The following is a 19,924-nucleotide window of genomic DNA, read 5'->3' as shown; positions in this document are numbered from 1 at the left end:
ATAGTAGAGAAGAAGATTTTCTAAGATTTAATACATTTTTACTATTTGGCCATATTGGCCCCACCCTAGAGCCTGAACCCCTGACCCAGGGGTCATGAATTTCACAATTAAGGTAGAGGGCTTCATGGACATCATAACCATGCATTTAGTTTTTAACAAATATATATGGGAGTAGAGAAGAAGATTTTCTAAGATTTAATACATTTTTACTATATGGCCATATTGGCCCCACCCTAGAGCCAGAACCCCTGTCCCAGGGGCCATAAATTTCACAATTTTGGTAGAGGGCCTCATGGACATCATAACCATGCATTCAGTTTTTTCCTCACATGTGTGGAAGTAGAGAAGAAGATTTTTGAAAATTTGGCTTTTTTTGCATATTTGGCCCCGCCCGTGGCACCCCAGGGGTGGTAGAGCCATAAATTTCACAATTTAGATTCTTCTTACCATAGAGATGCTTCACACCAAAAATGGTAACGATTGGCCTGGTAGTTTTCAAGAAGAAGTTAAAAATGTAAAATTGTTAACGCACGACGCACGACGCACGACGACGGATGAAGACCAATTGCAATAGGTCACCTGAGTGACTCAGGTGACCTAAAAAAGAGAAAAATTCGGGGCGGGGGGACCCATCAAAACAAAGAATAAAAGCATACCTGTGATCATGGTTAATTGAAAATTTCGTTTTTCATTTTACCCTTACAAAATCGAGTTTCTCAACATTTCATTTCTATCTCTCATACAATACATACATTACCATTCTAATAGCTAATTATTGTCATTGTTTACAACAGCGATGCATAGCAAAATCAATACCGGGTATCTAAATCACTATGTAAAATTAGAACCAAGATTGTAAAATCCATATTATGACGTAGTGTGATACTGGGGCTACTTTAAATTTAAAAAAAATGATTTTTCATATGCTGTAAACTTTTGTTAGGTAAAGAAAAATTCCATTTACTTTTGCTTTAAAATTTGAATACTTTCTCATATCTTTATATAAAGCTTATAGAATGATAAAGAGTGCAGTCTATAGTACCACAGAATGTGAGAAATTGGACAAAAATTGCTTTAGAGATATTCATACAACGTTTCTTCATGTATAGCCATAATAGGGATTATCATCCTTTTCAAATAAAATCATCGTTAAAGATATTCATACAACATTTCATATGTATATCATGTAGAGGTTATCACCCTTTTCAAATTAAACCACTGTTTTTCACACCTACACGTGTATCAACCATACAAAGTTTTGTAAATATATATGATAAAAGCATTATCAAAAAAATTGGGGGAGGGGAACTTATAGATATAAATAATGGAAAATTCAAATGAATTAGTGAATAATTAATTCAATAAACAAAATTTTTTTATCATTTTATGTTGACTAAACCTAGCGTTTATAGCTCTCCCCTCTTCCTCGATTTAATAGAGTAGTTTCCCTCCATGACATCTATGATATCCTGAGTGATATCCTCCACAGATATCCAAGGGCCCCACGCCTCCACAACATGTCCATTCTCATCCACCAAATACTTCCAGAAATTCCATGTTGGCTGTTTGGTATTCTCTGAATATAGAAATAATGAAGTACATGTACTAGTACAGTGTACATGTAATAGATACACATCATGCATGGCGTGTTGCCATTATTTAATCAGAAAAGTAAGCATGCTCGCATACCCCATGCTCCCCCTTACCTGACAATACTAAACATAATAAATGACAAGATAGGTATTTAATAAACAAAATAATTTTGTTTTAAAAGGGACATAAAAGAAATTCAAAATTTGCAGAAAAATTTGGAATCGGAATTTCCAGGTACTATGCATATCTTCACATTGTGTCCTAAATACTATCAAGGTTTTACAATATTCCATGCAGTGGTTGAAGACGAGTAACTGTACTTCCTAATATTCAATATGGCCAAAATGTTATTTTCAAAAGGGATTAAAATCCAGAAAATAACGAATTCCGAATTTACTTATGATATGCACATCTAAACATAGTGTCCTAAATACTTATAAACCTACAAAGTTTAACGAAATGCTATGCAGTTTACAAGTAGTTTTACTTACAAAAAACAGGACTGACTGACTGACTGATGAACAGGTCAAAAATATTATACCACTCACAACTTGTTGCATGGGGTATAAAAATAGTTTATACAACATTGAGAAAAAATCATTAATATCCAGTACCTAGTTTTTCTCTACAATCCGTAAAAGAAAAGAGCAGGTAAATCTCAGGTAAACCCATTGTAGAAAGCAAAATTTTCTTTTTAACAAAACAAAATTCACATCTATAAATCTGTACAAATGGAGAGCACATCTTTTGAGCAATACATATTATAAAGTACATTTCCTGGATAAATACCAGTATTTTATATAACAAGCACACAAGTGCCAATTTGTTTACCAAAAAAGTTCATCTTAATTACATGAATTATAAGCTTACTAATATCTAAATTTGTTGGAACATGGAAAAAGACAGACATGGAGATTCCAATGTAACCTCCCTACCCCCCCACCCCCCAAAAAAAATTGTGAGCCAGGGTAAGGATATAATGTAAACAATTGTCATATATATATTTATAATACAAGCATCAATTTTGCAACCAGGACATTTTATTGTTACACATTTATTGTTTATAATGCTATTTGATTGCTGGATTTTTGAAATATGAAAGAGAACATTGATCAACATTATAAATAATATGGTAGCCCCACAAAGCAAGCAACTGTAAAGAGTCTTAAATTCTCTGTAAATAAACACTCAGTATGCAAATGCAGTGGGTATTTTTTTCAAACACTGTCAATGGATTATGTTTCCAACCAAACATTTAATCTATTCATCATTTCAGTTTCTAGTTGAGTGCCCTTTACTACTGTGTTTTTAAACATATTAAAGCAGTAAACATTATTCTGCTATCCATACATTGCTAACATAAGCGTTATATACACCCCACATCTTACCTGTTAAATATGACCACACATCTGGTGCATTATCTCCCACTACATCTACTTTCGAAAATATGGGAAAATTGACGTTGTAGTTTTTCTTTGCAAATGATAAAATCTCATTGTAACTCTGAAAAATAAAAGTATATTATATATTGTTGGACTACTAGTAATTAAATACCACACAAAAAAAGTCAAGGTAAAAAAAAAATTACTATTTGTTTTGAATTACCTCCCGTCTCATTGAAATACCCTCGATGATAAAATTTTATTTTATAAATCTTATCTGTATAATAAAACGTAGACAGACAGAACTGTAGATTCCTTATTATACAAGAGCACTTAATTTTGAAATTCAACTGTTTTTCATCAATACGCAAGAATATAAATTTGTGAATTGAATATTTATCATAGTTTCATATAGTTTACATCTGTCTGAAAAATAAAAGTGATATTTTAAAATCTACGAGATGTGCTTCTTGTGATTTCATGAGTATATTCATTCCTCGGGTTTAATAAGGAATCTACAGTAATCATATCCTATACTTACCCCTGGTTCTTGGTTACCAAACTGATTACAAGGGAAGGCTAGCACGGTAAATTTTTCGGTGGATCCCAGCTTGTCCTGGAGTCTGACTAGGGCTTTGTAGTGACCATCAGTGTAGCCACACTCAGATGCCACATTCACCACTAGCACCACCTTGAACAGAAGGAAAGAGATTGCACTAAAGGAAAACACAATTATTTATAAAGAGATAGTCAAAACTGTCAATGATTCATATTCAAATTCTCAACAAGAATTTCCATGATTGGATCAAATAAAAACAAGCCCTGAATCATCATCCTTCATTAAGTGCATGTAAACCTTTTTTAAGTACAGCAAGGCACTATGTTTGAAATGCACTGATTGTATTATACATGACACTGTATGTTCGACACTTTTAAAGATCGACCCAAATCATAGATCTATCACCTCTTACCATTGGCAAGAACAATGATTAGAACCATTTTAACAAGAGCTTGGACTTTGGGTAGTTGTGTTAAACAGCAATGTGACGTAGGCCTGTCTATTTCATTGTCAGCCTCTCGGCCATGGCTCTCTGAAATCAATAAGATTTGTCTTTTGAGCTAAGACTATGCAATCTGTGCATGTTTCGCTTGAAACCGCGTCATTTTTAACTTGTTTTGATGCAACAAGAATTAGATAGTTACATCCAAATGAAAATCCAAGGTATTGTTAAAATGGTTCTATTTCATGTGTATTCCTCTTAGCTTGTGACCTGGAGACTGCATGCTGACATCTTGGTGGGACTCTAAGGCTTCAAGCTTAGATGAGAGTCAACAAAAGCTAAGGCCCACTGGCTAACAGAACCAAACCCTCTGGAATCTGGCTTCCATCTTGCAGGTGACCTTGGCTTTGCCTGGATCCCACCAGCAGTTCCCTTTTTGGGAGTTGATTTTAATCAACTCTCTTATGCAGTTACTCTGGCAAACCGGAACTGAAACAGTGTTTGGACCTAAGCACAAATCATCATCGCTGACAAGACTTAGTTCTTGAAAATAATCGATAAATTATATGTAATGTACCAGAGGCATTGTTTTTTAATGAAACCTATTTGTAAATACCTTATAAAATGTAGATTTTAAATAGTACGAACAATTTAAATATTTTTGCAGTCGTATGTAGTCCTACGCCAGAGTTCAATATAGTCTTGTTCAACCATCGGCTGTCTCCGTAAACCTCTGACAAGCAGAGAGTCATTTTATATTTAGAGGTCGCGTCATCAAGCTATCACGTGACCTGGTGTTGGCAGAGAGTATCTCTTGCTTGTCGGAGATTAACAGAGACAGCCGAGCATCTCGTTAAACAAGACTATGAGTTCGTTATTGCTTTGATCCATACAATTTTTGAAGTATTTCGATAACTGATACATAGTTTGATGGAATCAATTCTATTTATAAATATTACACAACACGATTCATTCCGGGTTTTCGAAATTCTTTACGGAAAAGTCTGAGAATTCATATTATAAAAATGTGCGTAATTCAAATACAGCTTATAAACTACTTGCAAGGCAAAATAACATATCGTTGATTTTAAAATAAATTATAACCAATAAAATCAACTCCCATCAGTACTTTGATTTGAACAAGTCATTCAGTCCTCCTTGAGATAATCCAACTCACTGCACTGGTAGCATCTGTCAAATCAATGGGCACAACCTAGCCTACAATGTGTCAATGCCAGTGTGAAGTCATGTTTACTGATCCTCTAGGTCAGCTCCAAATCCTGTAACTTACTTCTGAGGATAATCAACTCCACAACAGAAGACTCTTTGTGATTGTGCTTAGCGCAGGATGACATTTTCCTCTGACACTGCACTGGTTGGTCAGATGTGTTAGTCTACTACACTAGTAATACAGAATGCATTCAACAGCTTCTTCCACAGTCCTAGGCTAACCATCAAGGGCATACAAGCCAGAGTCATAGTCCTCAGCTCCAAAGTACAGGCAAGGTATGGTGTAGGCATGTACATTCGGTACGGAATAGATGGCCACAGTTAGATTTCTGTCAGCCCAGTGGTGCAGAGACTCTCTGCTGTGCTCGCCAGGTTGCAGACTGGAAGTTCAGGTTGTGCATCAGACAAGATCCAGATGATTCAAACTACCAGCTTATCTTGCAAAGGATGTCCTTCAGGCTTATGTTCAAGTTTATTTCCCTTAATGTGTAGTAGTCACTTGCTGTTGCTTCAAGGGAGAAACAGAACGGGTCATGCTACTCTACCTCAGACAATTGCTGCCTATGGGGCAGTTGCTCGATCAAATGGTGAACTTTTATAAACAAGAATGACTTCCAGTTCATAAATCATCATACTTCAGATGTCTGCATCAAGTTGCCATCAACAGGCTGTAGAGGCAGCCCTTCAAAGCCAATATCAATAGAACATGTAGACCTTCAGGCAAGCTCCTTCGGAACACCTAAGTGACTACCGGTACCTAAAGGTGTGCATGCACTTGGTAGGCAGAGATTGAAGTGTAGGAAGGGACACCAAAGCAGCGAGTTCAATAAACTGACGTAATCTAATCTCACCCAGGGGATCATGTGAATGAACAGGGTAATACCTACAGAACAACACACATGAATGACCTTCATGTGTAACTACAAGTCTGCACCTGTCCTAACTTTTAGGACATGCATGAAGTACATGTACAAGTTAAATTTTTTGTTCATCATTAGAAATGTATTACTTAAGTACTGTAAACAATAGAAAAACTAAGAAAACTTAAATTTGACAGCAATCATGACCATGCTTCCTTTGAACTGCACACTGCTAGTAGTTACATACATGTATACAATACTTCAACTTAAGTCACTCAGGGCATTATATCTCATGCATGTGGGTTCTGTAAAAGAATTCACTTTCAACTGAAAATTGACTGCTTTTCCCCCCAAAATCCAATTGAAAAATTCCCAAAATTACTGTGTTGTATTGTGCCATAAAATTTTGAACCTATGCTGAGTGAGACACCCTTATACAATGTCAATTAAAATATCTGAGTGCAATGCCACATATCGTTAGTTATGATGAAAACAATACTTTAATGATTTAAAAATATGTAATATGCAAATGAAAAGCAAAAAAAAACTGTAGTATTTTTGTTTTCTGTCAACTTGTGTTGAGTATATTTGTTAAACCGTTTTTCCTAAAAGAGCAATTTGTCAAATGTTATACAGTATCATAAAATGGCACAAAACATGTGTCTGATGTATTCTGACTCAGAATTGTATGATTTTAGTAATTTCCTCTCTTTAAAAAAAAATCAATATGATTTTGGTTTTCAATATCCTTCACAGAAACAGAAGTCCATGGTGCATATAAATTAAAAGAATTTTAATACTAGAACCAGACATGGGTATAATAACTATAATGATAGTTATAAAAGGAGAAGGGGGGGGGGAGCATAATGTCCCTAATTATAGTAGTTCTAATTACTATAGTCTGTCCCAGGATATTTATGCACTGCATTTTTTAACATTATTTGATATTTATAAATACCTCAGGGTTAAAACGGTGTTCATTCAACAGTATGAAAAAATCCCCTGCCAAGATTCCTCCTTTGAAACACCCCCTTTACATGTAGTTTGTCTGGTTTTAATATACACAGCTAAAAAATAAAAACTCTATGGGAACTTTGAATTGCAATAAATTTTAAAATGTAAGTACCTGGATTATAACATTGAAAACTTGTGCAAGGCATTCCGAGTGGCTTCCGAATGTAAATAAGATCTAATAAAACATTTACCATTATAAATTTCCATGTGAAATCTGTTTTCGGTCCTGTGAATTTTTCCGATTAAAAAATGACAATGTGTCAATGAAGATATCTTGGATATTTTCCCTTTTAACGATTTCAATTGCACTTATTTCACAGATATGTGTATTTTTATCAAACATTGTCCAAATGTGCTGCAAAAATACCTTTGACAGACTACAGATAGCTTTCCTAAGGGAAAAAATCGGCCCATGGTTATTCTTCCTAAAGGGAAATACCAGGCCCATATTTCTGGGGGGGAAAGTCTAACCCTAGGGAAAGTCTATGTTAAAACACCTAGTATTCTCAGGTACTTTGATTATTACCAGTGGCACTATTAAGGTTATTTCCCCTAACACTAGTTCAAACGTAGTGGATTGTTTACGTTGTTTTGTGAAGGATTGTTTGTGTTGATTTTTAAAAAAAAATTAAATCTACACTCTAGTAAATTGTAGGCCTACAGATCGATGCCGATGGCTGGCCTGAAATGAATGCTCGAAAATTTTACCTTTCCTGCATAGTGACTTAATGGAACTATTTTCTCTCCTTGCTTTACACTAAAGCTGAAAAAATTATCGGAGGTTTCTACAGTTGTCAAATAGAATAACATTAGGAGCATCATGACGGGGTTGATGATGTTGACCATCTTCCACGTGTGTCATTACATTGCGGTGTGCGAAACGTTTGTTTATGCTATATTTTCAAGAGTCGAATCAAAGCATTTTTGCACACTGACAACGCACTTCATAGGCGGATCTAAAGGTATTGTTGTAGGTTATAGCAAATTAATATTTTTCGCGGAAAACAGCGATTCTGTTTAGTCGATATTGTTGAATATGTGACTGACTATTTAAGTCAACCAAACCTGTAATCTATAATAGGTTAATTTATCTAATAACTCTCAACTCTCAATAGAAAAATTTATTTTAATCACGTAATGTAACATACATGTTAACATAAACATGTTTTAATCGCTAGAAATGCGCTATTATTGAAAAAAAAAATTAAAGAGCATTTGCGGATCCAGATTTATCTTTTTCCCAGGATGCCAAGGGGCGGTGATGGGCGGGTTGGTAGTCCTAAACCTTTTTCGGTTTTCGGAGTGGGGAGGGGGGGGGGGGTCAGAAGTCACCCCACCGAACCCTCTCTCTTTATATCCGCGCATAGAGAGTCCTTGGCTGCGTTTTACAAAAGAACTTATGACTTACGACCAAATTAATGAATGCTTATTAATTACAAACTAATCAATATTTGGGGAATTTATTGGCTATTAAAGATAAGAACAGCAATCAAAATGAGGGTAAAATAATGATTTTTTTAAAAAATATTAACATTCTGTGAAACTGAAAATATTAACGTCCCTGTCGCAAGTTCTGTAAAACTGACCCATGAAGTTACTTAAAAAAAATTAATTAATAAAGAATGTTTAACATGGCTGTAATTCAATGTGTTCGTTGGTTCCTCAAACCTGTTTGGCACATCCAATGAAGAGCATTGAAGTGATAAAATTTTTCGTTTGAATGGAATGTTCTAAACTTTGTATCGAACGTCAATTGTTACAAAAGTCACGCCCATTTCTTTTAAAACGAGGAAAATAGTATTCGTTTCAATGTATATGTACCTTCTTGGACGTACCGTTTCCATTTTTGGGAGTTTATTTTAATCAACTCTCCTATGCAGTTACTCAGACAAACCGAAAGTGAAACAGTGTTTGGACTTCAGCACAAATCATCACCGCTGACAAGATTTAGTTCTTGAAAATAATTGATGAATTCGATGTAATATATGCTAAAGCATTGTTTTTTTTCAAGGAAACTTATTAATACATGTAAATACCTTGAAAATAGTCAGATTTTAAATGGTACGAACAATTTAAATATTTTTTGTAGTCGTATGTATTCCTACGCCAGAGTTCAATATAGTCTCGTTCAACTCGACGCTCGGCTGTCTCCGAAAAACCTTGTCGGAGATTTACGGTGTCAGCCGAGCGTTTGGTTGAACGAGACTACAGTTCAATATTGCTTGGATCCATACAATTTTCAAGAAATATTTCTATCACTGATACATAGTTTAATTGAATTAATTTTATCTTTAGATATTATTTATAGTCTGTCCCAAGATATTTTTGCCGCATATTTTCTTAAATTATCGCAAAGCCCCCTAACTCCGTCACTACCCCAACTCCGTCACTTTCGGGAAACTCCTCGCCGCTTAAAATCAAGTGCGGTTATGACGTCATTTTTTGAATGTCAAAAAACTTCAATCAAATGTCAACAATTTACAACGGTTAAATTTAAGAATGTGTTCAAACATAACAAAATTACACCTTGTTCATTTTATGCAACAATAATTGCGTGAAATCAGCTAACACTTTTTCACGGGTGCACTAAAATAACGATATTTCTGACATGCGGGCCCAATCGACGATTTACGGTGTTCAGTCATTTTAAGAGAGGTCAAGATGAAACATTTCACATGTTATTTATTTTTTATTAAGGTTATTAATACATTTTTTTCAGTCCGCAATAGCGTTTATGCACTACACTTGATGATAACGTCAAATCGCTCATGCAGTAATTTTTGCCTTATACAGGGTTACAGATATATACGGTATGTCGGTATTTAGGATATGCAACATTTATTAAATTTAAAATGTAATAAATAAATAATGTAATCATCAATATATTCATTATTGATATGATATTTTTGAAATATGTAAGGACAGAAATCAAACGGCTTCCATACATTCTGAAAAGGGCATTGTGATTGTTGTTCCAAGGACCCATTTTTTAATTCTAGCGATCATTTCACTTTGATGAAATTAAATACAATTTAAATTGTATACACCGATTTTACTTGTTTTAACTTGGCCTAGATACAAGTTGAGTTTAAACTAAATTGTTAATGTATCTCCATTCCCTGGCGTTATCATAGATCATGTAGGTGACGGAGTTAGGTTCATAAACTATGATAGCACGTGTGATAAACGTCGTATTCAGAGGGCTTATTTGAATAATAATAAAAATATTTTTGTAAATAATTTTATAAATTATAACGTTTCAGATTATATTTAGTGATTGCAAATGATAAAAACCGCAAAAAAATAAATTGCAGAGAAACGCGGGAGGTTTTCTACTTATGGTGACGGAGTTTGGGTACTCGGGGATATTCAATATTTATAAAGACCTCTTGGTTCAGACGATGTTTATTCAATAGTATGAAAAAATCCCAAGATTTCCCCTTTGAAACGCCCCCTCTAGCTTGTCGGGTATCAGTACACGGCTAAAAATAAAAAGTCTACGAGGTTTTTCCATTGCCAAGGAGATGAAGACGCCCGGATGATAACGTTGAAAAATTGCGCGAGGGGTCCCGAATATTTCCGAATGGAGAAAAGATGTCAACATTCCCCATTATAAATCTCCGTAGGAAATCTGTTTTCGTTCCTGTGAATTTTTACGAGGGAAAAATGATAATGTGTGAATGAAGTTATCTTGGGAATTTTCTCTTCCATCGATTTTAATTGCAGTTCAGTCACAGGTATGTGTATTTTTATTAAAAACCGTTCAAATATGCAGCAAAAATAACTTGGGACAGACTATAACATGATTCATATGGGGGTTTCTCGACATTCTTGTCGAAAAAGTCCAAAAGTTCATATCATAAAAATGTGCGTCATTCAAATTAGATACTACATGAACTTGTCATGCAAAATAACATATCATTGCTTTTTTAAATAAATAAACATCGACAAAATCAACTCCCGTCAGTTCTTCAGTACTTTGATTTAGGGCGGTTTTAACATGCACGCACTTCGAATTTCCTTGCGGGAAAATACTCCCCATTGCACTTTACCAGTTACACTATTTTTGCCATTCTCTATTAGTTACTGAATTTATTTAACAAGAATCTTAGAACATTTTGGCATGAATAACTGGGTTATGTTTGATATTTGAAATGCAAATGAATGTAAGAATATTTTCACTTTGAAAGAAAAAAAGGGGGTATTAAAATCGACATACTTGTAAAACTGATCCGGTGCGTGTTCAATGTACATATGGAGAGAAAAATGTCAAATTTCCAAAGGACCAAGTGCGGTTTTATGCAATGTTTGCCCCCCAAAATCAAAGTTTTAGAAAGAGCTTTAAAATAAGGTGAAAGATAGTTTAAATCATATTGGAAATAAAGGTGTAAAAGGTTATTACCACAGTTACGTCATAATGTAGAAATGACGTCATGAATATTGCATTATTTTGATAAATTGATGTTTTGTAGCAAAATATGGGTGTTTTCCGATGGTTTTTCGACTCGGAAACATCGAGCGCAGGCTTGCTCAAGTACCATTTTTTAGTATAATATGTATAACTATCTGAAGAAAAACATATGTTTTTCCTGCGCTCTATACTTCCGAATGCAAAATATAGAGCAAAAATGAGAATATTTTCATTTGTTTGCAAATTTGCGGGAATTTGGTCATTTAAGTGACGTCATAGATAAACAGCGAGTGAGCAATGATGACTAAAATCATGATTAAAGTTATAGGCATCCTCTTTACAATGATTTGTGAAGATTTCATTTTCATACGATACTATTTAAAAATTGGTTGAAATCGGGGGCAGATATTTGACCATACCGCACATAGTCCTTTCTTGTTTTACCCTCGGACCCTGGAAATGTTGACAAAAGCTGCATCCCGATTTTTAATTATATGTAATTATGTCTTTTATGTTGTTTATGAAATCATCTTTATAGCATTAAACGGTGTACTTTCAAAATATTGAATTGTGCATTCCTCGTTTCAAAAGAAATGGATGTGTCTTATGTAACAATTGACGTTCGATACGAAGTTTTGAACATTCCATTCAAACGAAAAATTTTACCACCTCAATGCGCTTCATTGTATATAACCATGTTATGTAACATGGCAGCATTTACGTCCGCTCCGGTACTTAGTGAGCCTGTACAGTGTATGTCTCAAATTAGTGCTTCATACAGATAGAATAACATAAACACTTTTTAAGGCCAACCCGATTTGCAGTTACTCTTAATTTCAAGAACTAAAACTTAATGTTCATGTAGTACATGTGTCTACAGATCGGGGAGAGGGGGCATGCATGTATGAAACAGGGAGTCAAATAGGTTTCGTCGTGAAGATCCGTCTAGAAATATGTATGACTGCGTTGTCATAGAAATGATCATTGTAACGTGTAGTAAAAGCATCATCATTAAAATATTGATTGCCGTTTGCATTGATTTTCCTCTATGTTCGGAGCTTAGCGTATTGCAATAAGTATGCCACTAGGTCTCATGGTGAAATCAAAGACTGTCACCAAACGAAGTAAGGGATAACTTCGTCGGTGAAATTGATAGGGTAGAACAATTTTAATTTGTTCTTTTTATTCATACTTGACCGGACAGTTCTCCTGGGTATAGAACCGGAACGGACATTTAAAAACACAGCATTTTACTGCTCTATTGTCATTCTACTCGAATCCAACACAACATACGGGTATGTGAAATCATAGCCATTGAATTGGGATTTAATTATTCGTTAAAATGTGTTAGTTCTACTCGCTACTCGCCTACTGAACTCTCCGAGTTGTCCATGTACGTACTTGCAAGATATGGATTATAAGTGTTTGCTGGACATCAGAAATAATGTTTGATATGCACAGGTAACCTTTTTTTACCTTTATACCACATCTCTCTTTTCAATTGTAAACGTAACAAGTCTCTCTCTCTCTCTCTCTCTCTCTCTCTCTCTCTCTCTCTCTCTGTAAACCACCCATAAGATAAACAAAAAATAGTCATAAAATTTACTGTTTGATGATCACACTTCCTGATTGCTTTTAATTTATGGCCGAAGAGTTATCTTAATGCAAACGCTTTAAATGCATTACTTATAATAGCCTTTAAGTTAATAGACCTGTACGAACAAAGGCGTACTGCATTGACATCATGTTTCAATTTTCGCAAAATCCTAATCCGTTGAAGGGTGGGTGTGGAAGGGAGGGGGTTAAATAGCTCAAGGAGTAATATTTCTACTTAAACATGTACATTCTCATACGCTCATTTCACTTTCAGTATCATTCATATCAAGTGGAGAGCCACTTTGCCTCAATAATGATATTTTTCCACACCCCAATGTTTCGAGACCAAATCAAGAATAATATGGCACAGCAAAATAGCAGGTTTTGCTCGACTTGATTCAGTGTGGGAAATTGAAGCGTTTCTATGACAGGTGGACCATATCATTGGGAGTTTACAATTTCCCTCGGGTACCCCTGTCAAATTAAAATTCACACTCGCGTCCCTACTACGATAATCTGCATTGTTTCTTACAATTCAGGGTTTTCAAAGGAATGTCTATGGGTTTACGGTAAATTCAAGTTCATTTTAATTAAGTCTGTTTTCCGTTTGGCAAGGGTTGATCCAACAGTAATGTCAAAGACGCGATGAAAATTAATGTCAAAGATGCAATAAAATCGTTATAAATCAGCGTTAAGTGACAAAAAAGTATGGTTTGAGATTTCTTAATATTTCAATTCAGATCTTACGATAATTTTTTCTTAAGATAATATATTTTATAGAGCGTGAGTAAAGGCTACACGTTGCACACTAGCGACCTCATTTTTGGATCCACAGCGCTCAGCTATACTTCATAATTAAGTACATTATAAAAATTGGCCACGATGCTCTGTTCACATATTTTTATAAACTATCTTTTTCCATGTATTTAACATTGTGCCGGATATTATTCCAGTGCTAAGGTGGCATTTTTTGCACCCGCTTTAGATGCAGTTTCGTAAAAATCCATGAATATTATATGATACATTCTCTATAGAGTATACACCTGTATAACCACTTTTGTTTTAGCGTGTCTCACCTGGCAGGGGAAATCTTTACCTTTAAAAATTATTATCCCATGCATAGGAAAATAATAATTCCCTAGGAGAAATGATTTTCCTACAGAAAATAATGAAAATCCTAAAGGATTAATATTTCCTGCAGGAATATGCTTCAAACAAGTAGTTTTCTCATTGGAAATTAAGATTTCCTATCGAATATTAAAATCCTATGTGAGTTTTGTTCAAACTCTTAGGTAATTAAAATTCCTAGAGGAAGTTCTTTTATTCCGGTAGGCAATTCAAAATATCCAATAGGAAAATTGTTTTTCCTATAAAAAAAAATATTTCCTGCAGGAATTTATTTCTTAAAGGTTACTAGTATTAAGCATATCGCCGGACAGGTGAGATACATCAAAGACAAGGGTGGTTATAAACTCTTTAAACAATGGTCTATCATATGGCATATTTCTAATTTTCCGATACATGTACATGCAGCTTACACGGGTGCAAAAATGCCACTTTGGCACTGGCATAATTATTCGGCACAGTGTTATTTCTCGAGCTCATCAGAACAACTTTTATGAGTATTTATAAAAATCTAGTATTGAGTTACTCCTCAATTGGTAAAGCAGCTGTTCTCAAAATTGATTTTACCATCTGCAGGTTTTCTTAGATTTTACTTTTTTCGACTCTTGATCTTGTATCTTAGTATTGTAAGGTTCAATATGCCAATATATTTCATTTGTGTATCATATTTAGCGCTGTGCAGGGCGTGTTCCAGTGTGTCCAATCTTTAATGTGGCCCTGGCCTATGAAAACAGAGGACGTCGTAGTCATCACACAATTAATGCAAAATAATTGTAATTTTATGCATTCAGTTTGTGAATGCACGATTAGGACTCTGCTAAAGTACTTAAGCAGACGTTTGTCTTACAATTTTGGATATTTTGTTACAGTACTGGTTTGACAGAAATAAACATGATATAGTGGATAGTTCGGAAAATTGATTAAATTGCGACAGAGGGAAAATATAGCCATTGATTTTATTCATTTCTATAGCAATGGCTATACATGTGTATGTATATATTGTTACGATGAGTCAATACCAGACAGCTTACTTTTTGTAGTTATCATTATTTGAAAAGCAGCAAAAGCTACATAACACTTTATCTTGGTAACAATCGAATCACCTTCCTACTCAATATCACATCCTTATAAGAATGGACATAAAAAGCATCGGGTATATTGGTAAATTTACTGTGTACATAAGAGAAATCAGCATGTTTGACGTCCTTATTATTATGTATATCTAGAAGAAAACGGTTCTGGGACTGAGAAGGAGGTGATCCCAGTCAAAGTACATGTACATGCATGTAGAAAATGCACGACTACTGAGGGGAGTCCATTATTGCTGTAACGACAGAGTATGTGTAAAGACATCTTCCCAAGTCAAGGGCTTCTGATTCGCTCCGCTGTACATGCATATAGAGCGGATCAGAAACCACTGACTTGGGAAGATGGTGTACATATAAAGACAACGAATACAATCTTATTCAGCTTTTAGTAGATTTCAATCACCATTAAAGTTTAGTCCTTATATTTTACTATCAGAGATAGATTTCAGTCTTCTATAAAACAACATACAGTATAAACTTACTTAGAAGTATGCTTTCATTGGATTCATACTGTTTGTGTGTATATAAACGATATTCATGCATTTTACTTATCCGGGAATTTCATGAAATGATGGGGAGGTTACTGAATGGTGGATATTTAAATGAAATGTTTGAAAAAAGAAAAAGAAAAGCCAAAGCACTTACTGACCCTGGAGAATTTCCGTTTCCGTGAATTTTTTAAATCAAAATACTAATTAAACCTTTTTTTGGAGGTATAAAACATGAATTTGTTTATACATGCAGGAGTAAACATGAACGCGAAGTTTGAGATTTCTTTCACAAATATGTGAAGTAGCCAATCAAAACATAGCTTGAATTATAAATTTCTGATGAATTCTGATATTGTTTATTTTATAATCACGTTTAAGTTAAAGGCATATTGCGATGTAAATTTATTCATATAACTGTTATAAAAAAGCAAACATCTATATTTAAAAAAGTGAAAACGGATAGGTGCGAATATAAAAACACTTCAGTTAATGATTATTTTAAGTTTATTTTTTCTCTCTTTTTTCAGAGCTATCAGACACCATTTATAAACACCGGTGTTGAATGACCGGATGCACGATAAAGATGCGGTGTCTCAAAATCTTACTGGGCAGAACGCTACGGAATACTCTCATTCTTATGGCTATCTGCCTGTCATTGCTCAATATGATGAACTGGGTTTACTATACCTATTCAGAAGAGCTCATTGAAACATACAACAAATACTCACCGCCGACAGGCGCAGTCTTTTTAACACGTTTTGCATCGAATTCATCGACTCCGAAATCGATTTCAAAACATCAAACCGCCACAGTGATACCCCAGAGTTTCGAAAGACATTATCCGTTTTTCGACCCAGGGAATAGCTATGACGATAACGGAATCTACATGGAAGTGGGACCCCCTCTTGATACCAAAGATGTGCGCAAAAAGAAACTAAATTTTGACCCTTCAAAGTATCCGCTGGAAGTAGATCTTGTTAAATTAACAAATTATATTTTTGAGGGAAAAAAGATTAAAAACAAACCGATCAACCCTCATCCGTATCAATTTGTGCACGAAGCTGCTGATGCGTGTCATATTAAAAATCTCCATCTAGTTGTTATAGTGAAATCTAGAGCCAATAATACTAAGACCCGGGAAGTCATAAGGAAAACATGGGGCAACCCAACGATATACAGTGGGGTGGCTGTAATTTTTCTTCTGGGACAAATGCGTGGATGGGAGAAAAATATCTCTGAAGAAGCTCAAAGGCACAAAGATATTGTACAAGAGAACTTCGTCGACGATTACTCCAACAACACGCTAAAAACAATAATGGGGTACAACTGGGTAGTTCGCTATTGTTCCAACGCAAATTTCAATCTTTTCGTGGACGATGATATCTTTGTGGTGGTGAAAAACCTCGACAATTACAGAAACAACAAAGACAAAGAACCCCGGATCATGGCCGGGAAACTACTTCCTCGCTCGATCCCATTCCGGGACAATGGGTCGAAGTGGTTTGTGAGTTGGGAGGACTATCCCTTTGACAGGTACCCGCCGTATCTCGCCGGCGGGGGCGTTCTAATGTCTTGGGACGTTACAAGAGCATTTGCAGCGGCCTTTCCCTATGTGAAAACAATATCAATTGATGATTCCTATCTAGGAGTCATTGCTAAAAAGCTCAATATAGCGCCTAGAAACCATGCTGGCATGGTGATCAGGAACCCTGGCAAAGACACAAAGTCTGCCATGACCATGAATTTTGGCAGCGTTGTTGCATTTCATCGCATTCCGTCCAGTGAGTCGATGCAGGCAACGTGGAATCAGTATATAGCTAAATATCCTATTACACCCAAGCCGAAAAGGTAACGAGAGGCAATGCTAGCTGCCACAAAATCTCTGGTCGTGTTAACATATTGATGTCTGCAGTCTTTCGTATGATGGCGTTTTTATGATGGTCTAAGAATGATGTTCCCAAGATTGTTATTGATTTTTCTCATTTACAGCCTTATTGACGTTCCAGTTTTCATAATCGATAAGTTTTAATGTTTTTGAAACCCATTTTTCATCAAATCTGTGATATTATACTGTAGTCGATCATGCAATGTTGCATGTCGTAAGACATATTTTGTTTTCCTGTGTACGACTTGTGTTCATTTAAAAAAAAAATTCTACCAAATGAATACTCAGGAACAAGAAGTAGGTGAGAATTATGTGACCAGATAGTCGTCAATATTATTGTAGTGACTGGACATTGGTTATGACTACCTTTAGATAAAGTCCTCAGATTTGAATTCTTTCTTAGGTCTATAGCCCAGTGTTACAGGATGCTGCTACTAATGCCCAGATAAAAAAAAAAATAAAACATGCAGGGTGTATTTACTCGCAATGATTTTTTACAAAAAATATTTTTTTGGCAAAATGGCATGCATACTTCTTTTGAATCTTATGAATAGTAATTGTCACTTCACATGCTCAATTAACCTCCCTTGTGCATGCTTTATCTATTTCGACCGAGAAAGTGGAACAATAGGTACATTTATAAAGAGAGTATTTTGCCTCTTCTCTCTAGTTTCTCTTCGCTGCCCTCCCCCCATTACCTTGCATAAACTAAATAATTTATATACTATATATCAAGCTGTGACTGAAGAGAAGGCTAATGAGTTAATTGCCCGACCTTAAGTTATTTACATACAAGTAAATATGTATAACGACACTCCAAGGTAACTTTTTTTACTTTTGAGAATTATAAAATCAATCGGTTTATCCATAATTTAAGAGTGGAGTTTCTACTATACAGTAAAAATTGTAAATTTATACAAACTACCTGATAAAAAAATTCTTGCTACACGATGAACGCCTAATTTGAATTCAAACTGCAATAAAAATCATTGAATAGTGTTGATACATCTTGCAATTATACTGATTTGTGTGCTGGTTTATGTCGTAAGAAGAAACTATACAAATGGTTGATCAATGGTATCCTGAGAGTAGGGGCTTCAACATGCATTTTCCTGATTACTTACCATGCATAATTAACAGCCATATCCAGGGTTTTATTAAGCCCCTGTGAATGGCACTTTGTACAATTCCCTGCTAGTATTCTCTAAGTGGAGTAGAAAGTTCAAGAAGTGTTGGTGCGAGTTTCAATCGAACATGCTTGATGGTTTCATCAATTTTCGTAGATTTAAGGAGAAACACGGCTTCAAGAATACATAAATTCGTAGACAAGGAACTATTCAATACAATATTTTATTTAAAATGAATTTAATTTCGTGGACTAACTAAACAACGATATTCACGAACATTAGCATTCAACCAATACTGGTGAAACCACAGTGGAACATTACCGCATTATGGGATGTATAGTACTATTAGTATTACGTTTGCTCATTACATGTACTTGTACCTTTCTGTCAGTGTATGAACGTCCCTGTTTTTATACCAAGTCTGTTGTTTTGTAATACACTTTATGATGACTACCACATGATATTTATAACTTAAATTTATACATTGTATTTTAATAATAAAACATTCAAATCGTGAACAAATGTCACTTTTTTAATGTCAAATTCCTTTTTAAATGAAAAATTCTTAAAAAGAAAAGGACATCATACACTCAGTCCACTGGACATACCAGCGTTTTGACTTAGATTAGCTGTGGACAACTTATACACGACATGTAGCTATTGGCTGTAGACGTCTTGTACTGAAAACATGTAATTCTGGGGCATGGGAATGAAAAAATTGCCACACGAACGCATGCATACTCTCTCTATCTCTCTCCAGCTTTGTATAAAACTTGCTTTTGATGATAGTGTCACAAAATACACAGTCTACTATTAATTTGATACATGCAGTTAAATTTGAGAGGCTGTGACGGTGGTAAAGCTCGATTATAGGGAATTTTTATTTGTATTATACACCTTATATTTACATTATCAACACTACGTATCGATTTTGTACTATATAACTCATAATACAAACGACGCCAAATCGAGGCGCCAGCGGGGTTTGTTTATTTATATTTAAATATTCAATCGTACGATGGCCTAAGATTATATAAATATAAGTAATAAGGAATCATTCTTTGAATATTATGAGATGATAATTTCGGTCGGGGCGTGATCAAATCTATCATAAAGCCCTT

At 35.0% G+C, this 19,924-nt stretch overlaps 2 protein-coding genes across 2 annotated transcripts; one reads left to right on the top strand and one right to left on the bottom strand.

Moving 5' to 3' along the window:
* Positions 1–599: 599 nt before the first annotated feature.
* Positions 600–7,980, bottom strand: LOC128164618 (glutathione peroxidase 7-like). Its single transcript, XM_052828558.1, has 4 exons — positions 7,789–7,980; positions 3,517–3,666; positions 2,982–3,096; positions 600–1,576 (listed from the first exon to the last, which is right to left on the bottom strand). Exons 1-4 carry the CDS (start codon positions 7,924–7,926, stop codon positions 1,407–1,409), a joined length of 573 nt encoding a protein of 190 aa, XP_052684518.1. The 5' UTR covers positions 7,927–7,980; the 3' UTR covers positions 600–1,406.
* A 4,401-nt stretch (positions 7,981–12,381) lies between these two features.
* LOC128167023 (beta-1,3-galactosyltransferase brn-like) lies at positions 12,382–19,325 on the top strand. The gene is made up of 2 exons (XM_052832512.1): positions 12,382–12,952; positions 16,319–19,325. The coding sequence occupies exon 2, from the start codon at positions 16,354–16,356 to the stop codon at positions 17,641–17,643; it is 1,290 nt and encodes a 429-aa protein (XP_052688472.1). The 5' UTR covers positions 12,382–12,952; positions 16,319–16,353; the 3' UTR covers positions 17,644–19,325.
* Positions 19,326–19,924: the final 599 nt, after the last annotated feature.

This window comes from Crassostrea angulata, chromosome 10, assembly GCF_025612915.1.
Source record: "Crassostrea angulata isolate pt1a10 chromosome 10, ASM2561291v2, whole genome shotgun sequence".
Taxonomy (NCBI): domain Eukaryota; kingdom Metazoa; phylum Mollusca; class Bivalvia; order Ostreida; family Ostreidae; genus Magallana; species Magallana angulata.
This window is presented reverse-complemented; position numbering and strand designations above follow the sequence as displayed.